At 48.3% G+C, this 9,483-nt stretch overlaps 1 protein-coding gene across 1 annotated transcript; it reads right to left on the bottom strand.

The window, feature by feature from the left end:
* Nucleotides 1-908: 908 nt before the first annotated feature.
* LOC119355959 (cyclin-P4-1-like) lies at nucleotides 909-3,348 on the bottom strand. Its single transcript, XM_037622860.1, has 2 exons — nucleotides 2,900-3,348; nucleotides 909-1,463 (listed from the first exon to the last, which is right to left on the bottom strand). The coding sequence occupies exons 1-2, from the start codon at nucleotides 3,253-3,255 to the stop codon at nucleotides 1,160-1,162; spliced, it is 660 nt and encodes a 219-aa protein (XP_037478757.1). The 5' UTR covers nucleotides 3,256-3,348; the 3' UTR covers nucleotides 909-1,159.
* Between the last annotated feature and the right edge of the window lie 6,135 nt (nucleotides 3,349-9,483).

Genomic DNA, 9,483 nt, shown 5'->3' on the forward strand with positions numbered 1-9,483 from the left:
GACTACTGTAGTTTCAGAACAGAGTAGTTTTGGGAGACGAATAGTTTGGGTCGGCAAACTGTGTCCGATTGAGCTAAAATTTTGAGAGGATCTCAGGAACTCATGTGTCTACTTGTCTGCCAAATTTGGTGCTATTTGGTTCAGCGGTTTACGATCAGTTTGTAGAACACTGAAGGAGACAGAAGCTGTGTAAACTTTGCTTTGCTGAAATCTGGCCTCTTATGGTTGTTGTTGCTCTTTCCGGTTGGCAACATGGTTAGCGTGTTGCAAATCTCTCTGGAGGATCTAGAGAAGACTTTGTACTTACCATTCTCATAAGTGAAGTTTGTGGACTGGTCGGTCCACAGCCATAGTTGTTTACTCCTCAAGTTGGGGAGGCTTTTCCACGTTAAATCTTGTCACATATGCATGTTGTTTGTGTTATTTCCCTACTTACTTGTTGGTGGAAGCTGCCCTCAAAGTTCACTACATGTGAAGGAGGTTGTTTAGTGTGCATATTTGTCGTATCGGTGAATTTGTGCATCGCATTGTTGCTGTTCAGCTCCAACATATGGTCCGGCAGGCCAACCTGATTGAATCAAGACAATTCATTAATTAAGGGCAAAAGATCAAATTACCCTTTTAATTTTTTTTTGCGGGAGGGGGGGTGGGGGCTAAAACCATAAATATTTGAGCAGAATTGGTGGGAGCTGCTCAAATTTGAGCACAATGAGTGTTTTGAGGTGTAACTTCTCAAAATTTGGAGGAAAATGGTTGGTCGTGGTCTGAGTCTAACTCCTTAAAACAGAAAAATCTGAAAGAGATAAAGCTTTTTGGGGGAAGAGCTAGAAATTCTTCTAATTCTAAGGAGTTAAAGCTTTTTGAAGGAAGGGCTAGAGATTCTAAATGCCACCCCATGTAGTGGCAAAGAGAAAAAAATGATCCAACATACACGTCACTTGTGGACTAGAGCACATCACACACCTTGTATTCAACTCCCTCACAGTCGGTCTGCACTCTTGCAGTGTCCACCTCTGTCACCTAAACAAGCTATATACCAGAGGGACCAAAGAGCAGCACATCACACCGAGGAAGCTCGCGTACTCTGCTCGGACGAGCAACATGACCCTGTACATGTACGCACTCACACAGTGTACTGTATATATACGCCTCTAACCACCTACGCAGCCAGCTGCTGCTGCTGAGTACTGCTGCTACTGCTGGTGGTGGCGCTAGTGCCATCGTCTTCAGAGAGGCAGCAAAGCATTGCGCTGCCTGGAGCGGCGGCATTAGGGGGAAGAAGGGGCTCCGGCTCCAGCTCCAGGCAGAGCATCTCGGACTGGAGGATGGCACAGTAGTGGCCGAACGTCTCTGGCGACACATTGAGCTCGAAGCCGACGCCGAAGAGGAAGTCCACCTCGAGGTAGTTCATCTCCGGCAGGCTGATCCCGCCCACCTTGGCGAAGTAGGCGTTGTTGTAGCATCTGGGATATCAGCAAGGCACCATATGTTAACATGTTATATACGTGCTTGTATCAGGATTCAGACCATATGGACCAATCATGTTAAGTCTTTTTCTTTTTGAGAAATCAAGAATGGCAGTGGCAGTAGGCCACCAAACATTTGTGCAGTGCAGGGCAAACCAAATTGGCCGAAGAGGCACACACACCAAATCAGTTATTCAGAATCCACCTTAAAAACAGTCAAATCTGTAGAATGTCAAATCGTCCAAACTAAGAATAACCATAGTGATTCTGTCAAGGAAGAAATATGCAACAAATCATCAATTGGGTAATGATTCCAGGAAAAGGACAGATAGGGCTGGATGCTCCTGGCAAGAGGGAGTTGGAACAGGTAGTGTGCATCCATCAGCAAGGGCCAAGTTGCCACCGTCCTATCATATGGCAAGTACTTGACAGTGAATTAAATTCCAAAAAGAGAGAAAAGGTTGCTGAAAGGGAGGGGGGCCTCTATCTTAAATCTTTGGCTTGGGACATGGATGGAAAGAGCAGTGGATGGAGCCACCATTGCCTCTTTGTTTGCAGGTATAATTTTGCCTACACCACATACATCACCTCATGAGCAGATAATACTCTACTCTGCTTGGTGTTTGGTGTGCTGGCATGGGCAGATGACATAACGAATTCTCCAAATGCAAATCGATAGGAATAGTATTTTCTTTTGATAGTGGGTGCAGCCTTCGATTGCCTGTACTTGTTGGGATTTAGGGAAGGGGTTGTTGGGTTCTGCTTCTTAAAGAATGTTCTCTGCCAATGCAACCTACGTGATCAGGATTCCGGAATTAGATGTCGATCTTATCCCATCAGAGCCTTCTGTGAACAACTCAACAAATTGTCTACAGTGGCTCTATAGAACATGCGACACTGACACGATTAGTAGTTAGTTTAGCACCAACTTGAACGGCAGAGAAGCAGACTAATCAGCCCCTTTGCAATCCCAAAGTTGTTTTGACATGCTAGATTGATTAAGGTCCCCAGCTATTAACTGGTTGACAGTGATCTTTTGTCAAGCACGTAAAGAAGCAGCAGATAAGAGTTTGCGAGTGCGATAATGCTTGGCCTAAAAAATCAAGCGGATAAAGCTGCCCAGCTTGAGCACAAAAGAACAAAATTTATATGAGAATCAAGCTATCTGTGCACTACATCTTGATTCAAGGGAATAAGAACAGTGCCTACACACCAATTGAGTTTTCCTAAAATTATTTTTGTCATCCTAAATAGTAGCCTGGTCTAGAGAATTTCACCTGTTTCTGATCCAATTCTCTGCTGTAAGGTGGGCATTAGCAGACTGAGGACCAACTGGCCTCAAGAACACATAACTTTGAAACAAACTAGGAACTCGACCATACAGGCGCCAGTCATACTCATGATCAGGGGGTGAGGTTAAGGCGAGAACTCACATGTCATCCATGAACTTGACGGCGGAGAGCACGGTGGTGATGAGGAGGCGGTGCACGCTGTAGGAGTCCACGGCGAGGGCGCGGCGGCGGCGCAGGAGGCGGTCGAGGTAGATGTAACCCACCACGAAGCACGCGGGGCTGCAGCCCGCGAACCGCGCGATGCGCGCCATGTACGCGCGCACCGAGATGCCGGGCTTCGTCATCGCCCGGAACGCCGACCGTGACGCCGGTTCCAGCGCTCCCGGCCCCGCTGCCGTGTCGTTGCGCTCCGTTACGCGCTCCAGGAGCGCGGAGAGGACGCCCACCACCCGCGGCATGTCCGTTGCCGGTAGATCCTCCTCCTCAGCACTGCCCATGCTGGCTTCTCGAATCTCGATCGCCGGCTCCCTTGGATGCTGTGCGCCTGTGTGTGTGTGTGTACGCGTGAGTTTTCGCGGCTGGACTTCATGGAGAGTTGAAGATTTCGTTATATAGGATGTTGGGGAGGAAGGCAGAGAAACGTCACACCATGATGTTGAGAAAATCCTCATACAAATTAATCAAAGAAAAACACGGCAAAATAAACCGAGTAGGTTAACAATAACCACGAGGGTACTATTGGACGTCTCACCGCCAAAAAAAAAAGCATATGAGAGGCCGGGCCACCATAAGACACAACCAAGACCGCTCACGACGAGCGAACACACGCCACTCGGAAGAAATCATTGGACTTTGTCGCACCAACACCATCGAACTGTTGTCAAAGAATACCCTCTGCCCTCTTGCTCCGGATCAAGGAGCGTCAATCTACCAACATAGAAATGACAAAGAGAGGATATGTCACGTGTAAAGGAAAGGCACGGGCGAGACCACTAGCCGTCGAAACCAAGGCGTTGTTTCTTAGAGGTCCCAACCATCCCAAACATGCTACCGTGACCGAAAGGTACCCATACTAACCGGCGAATTCCCCAAAAGGGTCAAGATGCAAAGACCGTCTGCCGTAACGGACAAGGGTTTTTACCCTAAGTGTTGGCAAAAAGAGGAGACCAGCGTCCCCCAAGAGGGACACGACACTCGCAAGCATCGCCATCGCCAGCCCAAGGCTCAAAGCTCTTGCTTGGCTCCTCCCGCACACCTCGCCGAGGGTACTCAAACCAGAAGACCCACTACGACGACCGAGGACTCCGAATCTGGATCAGGTCTTAGCCGCTACCAAGGGAGATAGCATAGCCAGGATCACTCACCGCAGCCCTCTTGCCATCCACTCGGCCTATGGAGCAACCAATACCATTGCCATGGAGCTTGCCGAAGAGCCCAATGGAACGTCTCAAATGTATTTACCTTTCTAAACACTTTGATATTTGTTTTGTACGCTAACTTGAATAGCTAGAATATAAACTACATGACTTACGTTGTTTTCAGCAGATTTTCCATGTTGCTATTTTCTATGCAGAAAAGATCTGAGATTTCTTTTGAAAGTAATAGAAGAAATAAGCCGCGGAACCACAAGGGCTGGCCAGGGGTGGCCCACAGCCACCATGCGACATGGGCAAGGGCATAACGCATGGGGCCCATAGGCACCGCCTCTCATGCCTATTTCGCACATATACCCCCCCTAAACTAAAACCGTGGCACAAATTTTTGGTCATTTTTCTTTGAGGCGGAGCCACCGCCTTCTCTGACTTCTTCCCGAAGGGCTTTCTTGAGGCTAATTTGGCCTCCAGAGAGGGGGCTCTTTCTCATATTCATCAATAACACCTTCTCCATCATCACCGTCATGATCTCCCCACTCATGTGTGAGTCGTTTCTCTGTAGCCACATGTGGTGGATGGGAATTGGATGAGATCATTTATGTAATAATTGTCGTAATTGTTTGGGTTTGATGACTGGTGTCATATAGGTTATGAGATTGATGTTGATATGACTTTGCTATGCTTAATGCTTGCCAGTAAGGCATAAGTGTCATGATTTCATATCTGAGCCGAATGTGTTTGGATCAACGTACAAGTTATACGCATGTGTTGTTGTTCTGAACTGGAGATCTCAAACTGAAAATAATCAGGGTATCAAAGTGAATGATAGTAACTTGAGGATTACATGTATTCATTAAGTTCAATGCTTTTCTTTGGTTCTTGGTAAAAGGAGTGCCTTAATTATGCTTAATGTTCATTAGTATCCCACTGAAACGGGAGGGTGGGACAAAATATGGTGTGCAAGTTCCTATTGCAAGCATACAACTGTAAATGAAATGCATGTATACATAAGTTAATGAATTTGAGCTAGATTACGACCACCCTATATTATCGCCATTACATATTTGTTCTATCCATGCAACATCCCACTATCCATCCTTATGCCTACGCTTTTGATCATTGTTAGTCTCTTTAAAATAATGTGTACTTGGCAACTGTTGAGTATTGTTGTTTTCTATTACTTTACTGGAATCACATTATAATCACTCCATCACATTTTCTACTAATAAATTCTCTTGAGCAAGTATTTGTTTTCAGGTGTGAGTTCACAACTCAATTGCTAAAGCTTATAAATATACTTTGCCTCCTCTTGTGTTGAATCATTATATTTGGGGCATAACCTTTTCTCAAATCTTGTGTCCTTTCATCTTGGCGAGGTTCTTTTGAGACTGGGTCTTCTTAGCTAACCGATTAGTCGCCAATACTAAACCACTGTCGAAATCTCATGTTGGTCAACAATTTATGGTTTCTGTAGGAAACAGGTCTGGGTTTAATCTCACTATAACCTGCGATTGGCAACGGTTGCCTGTGCATGGATTCATCATTCTACCATTCTATGGTTTTATGGCTTATCGTGTCGACACTCTTCTAAGGTTTTCAGGGCTCTCTGATTCTCCATCAATATATGATAGTTCATGATAGAAGTCTCAGATATGGGGGCCAATCCATCCCATACTTGAATCATTACTTCATACATAGACCATGAATCACGTATTCTAACACTTGGCATCCTCACAAGCATTGCAAAAATTGTCTTGTCGACAAACTGGGTTCGGATATATCCATTGATTCTGCAAGCTGAACAAAACATCTACCGTTCATCGCAACTCTCTAGTTTTCGTATCCCCCTAAGAAACATTTGTTGATCAAATAACAACTTCTTCCAAATTTCTTCTTCCAAGGAGTACTTGATCCTTATTAATTCATGGGCCTGTGGGTTATAGGCCCACTTCAATACTTGCACAGCTTTAACTCATCCTTTGAGTTACTATTGTTCCATATTCTTGCATTACACCTCCTTAAATTCCAATATTGCTTCATTCCTTCATAATCTTGAGGTAATCATCCAAACCCAACTGTTGGGGATATAGCTATCAGTTATGACCCGCCCAGGAGGGGCCGGATCAGTCCCAATGACGGGTCACAAAGGAAGCCCAATAAACATTCAAGGTGATAGTTTATTAAGGCCTATAGAAGGCCTAAGCCCAGAGGCGGCTTAAGGCCCAATATTGTAAACCGTCGTATGTAAAGAAAGACTTGTAACGAAAGGCATGTAAAAGAAGTCACCGAGCCGGACACGCTCTATGAGCCGGCTGGGACTCTGTAGGCTGCCAGGCGTCAGCCCCTGTATATAAGGGGACGACCCGGTGGCGGCTTAGGGCAAGAAACAAGAGATCGAGAACCAAGCCGGCAGATCAGCCTCTTGGTGATCGAAACCCCAGCAATTCCAACACAACTAGCCGTAGGCTTTTACCTTCATCGTAAGGGCCGAACTAGTATAAAACCTCTCGTGTCCTTTGTCCCGATTAACCCATCTAAGCTTCCTAGTTGTGATGGCCCTACGACTAAGTCCTTTTGCTAGGACATCTGCCGTGACAATTCCACGACAGTTGGCGCCCACGATGGGGCCAGCGCATGGTGGATTTGAGTTCTTGAAGGGAAACTTCGAAGGGCTCAAGGGATACGCTGTGGGCCGAATGACCAAGAGTCGTCGCGGCAAGCTCTACATCGACGACGAAGGCTGGGGCCCCGAGGCCGGCTCAATCGAGTACGGGTACTGGGTCCCCTTCGGCGGGATTCATGTCTTCATTGGCTGGATCGGCGAATCAGGCCCTGAGCCGGAGATCTGCACCGACATCATCGAGACGGCTCAGCATGCGAGACCCGCCTAGGCCTGACCCGCCGTAAAACGTGTCTTTGTGGGCTGCATCCACGGAGGTGAATATTCGGAAGGATCAGTGGATGGTGGTGAGACGGCCATCTGTTCTGACGCTACGTCATCCACAGGCAAGATGGACTCGTTGTATCAGCTGCAGGATGGCATGCTTGGGGGGATGTTCCGATGGCAGCAGTATTCCGGACCCCTTTGAGCCGCCGAATCGAGCTGGGTCTTCATGGCAGGCACCCAGCCCGGGCAGATCTCCACGGCTGCGGCAGCAACAGCCACCGGTTCGGCAGCGGCCGAGTTAGGAGACACCACGCGCTCCCCGGCTCAGATACTAATGGACCTCACGGATAAGCTGACGGCCCTATTGACTGCCGTGGTAGAACCGGCGGACAAGGTCCAGAATGATGCGGAGGTGGCATGGGTGCGCGAAGAGATGGCACAGGCCAAGGAAAAGTAAGCAACTAAAGAGGCCAGGATGGCTGCGGAGCGGGCGGCTTTGGATGCTCGTGCTCAGCAGCTTCAAGCAGAGACTTTCCGGCTCTCGATGGATCTAAACGCGTCAAATGAGGTCATGAGGAGGAGGCATCAGAAAACTCAATCACGTCTACCTCTGACACTCGATCCCAGGAACCTTTTCCATACACCTGGGGCCGGTCCAAGTAACCCGCCGGAAGCAAATCGGATCACGACACCCGGAGCACCGATTCAGCCGCGGACCATGGAGCCACCTCGCATGTATACCGCTCTGCCTCATTATGCGTCAACACCACCGGGTCACTTCTCTAATCCTTTGGAAAACCTCATTGTTGTGTCGGCTCGTTTGGCGGCTCTCCCGATGGAAGGAGATTCTCCGGCACCAATCGAGACACGAAGGGTGAGGGAGCTTCTTCAGACAGCTCTGGCATAGCAGGATGCGTACTCTTATAGTCGAGACAGAATCCATTCAACCTCTCGCTCGAGCCAGAGCCCGAGCTATAGCAGGCATATGGACTCAGCTGATATGTCAAGCAACGCTCAGCGCCGCAACCAACCACGCAGACATGAGCCGGTGCAGGCGGGAGCCCTTAACTTAGCGGATCAGGAGAGGATCCGACAAGAGGCTGAGCGAGCGGTTCAGCTGGCAGTGGAGCAAGCGGCTCATCAAACTTTTCCGGCTTATCCAGCAACCTCGATTGAGGCAGGAGTGGCCACAAGAACTAGAGGTGTCCCTTGCCTGGTGCCGGCCATACGTAATGAGCGCTTGCCAAAAGACTTCAAGGGGCCTCATAAGGTGCCTAACTACACGGCGGACTTGCAGCCTGGGGCCTGGATTGAGAGTTATGTGATGGCAATGGGGTTGTTGGAGGTTAGCGACGTGGCAATGGCTAAGTATTTCACTATGATGTTGGATGGAATGGCTCGCACTTGGCTAAAAGGATTGCCTCCCAATTTCATCGGCTTATGGGCGGAGTTAAAAGCCCGGTTCATTCAGAACTTCAAGGACACATGCAAACAACCTATGTCAATCGTGGACCTGACTAATTATAAGTCAAGAGGAAGGTGAGTCCACAACCCATTGGGTGCGCCGGGTCTAGGAGATAATACATTCATCTGATAAGATGGATGCTGGATCGGTAGTCTTAATGTTGGAGAAAAATTGCCATTTTGAACCTCTGAAACAGAAGCTGGGGCGACTCAAGCGTGACTGCAGTGACATGGGCCAGTTGATGGCGGCTCTGGTTAAGTATGCTGATTCTGATAATACTAAGGATCCCTTGTCTAATGAGGAGAAAACAGGGAAGGGAAAGAAGAATGGCAACGGCAAGGGTCACCAGCATAACCCGGCAAATCAAGGAGGTAATAAATGTAAGGCTGACGAATTTGTGGCTAACACCAATACACAGGGTAACAATCAACGACGCAGGGGTAGGCAACCCCCTCGGTCAGGCGGGTCAGGTCCCACCCTCGAGCAACTATTGAATGAACCTTTCCCAAGACACGACACCCGGGAGAAGCCAGCAACCCATCTGTGGAAGGACTGTACGATCATGAAGGCATTTAAAAATTCAAGCGCATTTGATGGAGGTCACGGGTCTGGCAGCGGTTCAGGCGGAGGCGGCTTTCATGGCCCGGGCGCCGGTTTAGGTGGAAGCGGTTTTCACGGTCAAGGCCATACAGGTAACCAGGGAAGTTACAATCAACAACCCGGCCAAGGCAATCAGCAGCAACCGTCCGAATATCAGAGCAACCCAAAATAGTTGAATAGTGGGCAATACCATGTATTTACCACTAGTTTGTGCAAGCGGGACGAGAAGCTTCATAAGAGGGCTGTCAATGCTGTTGAGCCGGCGATACCACGTTATTTGAGGTGGTCTAAACAGCCTATTGTGTGGAATAGAGAAGATCATCCTCCCCGGGTTGACAACCCGGGTCACTTAGCCTTGGTAGTAGCACCTTGGGTCAGTGGATATAAATTCACTAAAGTG

The sequence above is a fragment of the Triticum dicoccoides genome, chromosome 2A (genome assembly GCF_002162155.2).
Source record: "Triticum dicoccoides isolate Atlit2015 ecotype Zavitan chromosome 2A, WEW_v2.0, whole genome shotgun sequence".
Taxonomy (NCBI): Eukaryota; Viridiplantae; Streptophyta; class Magnoliopsida; order Poales; family Poaceae; genus Triticum; species Triticum dicoccoides.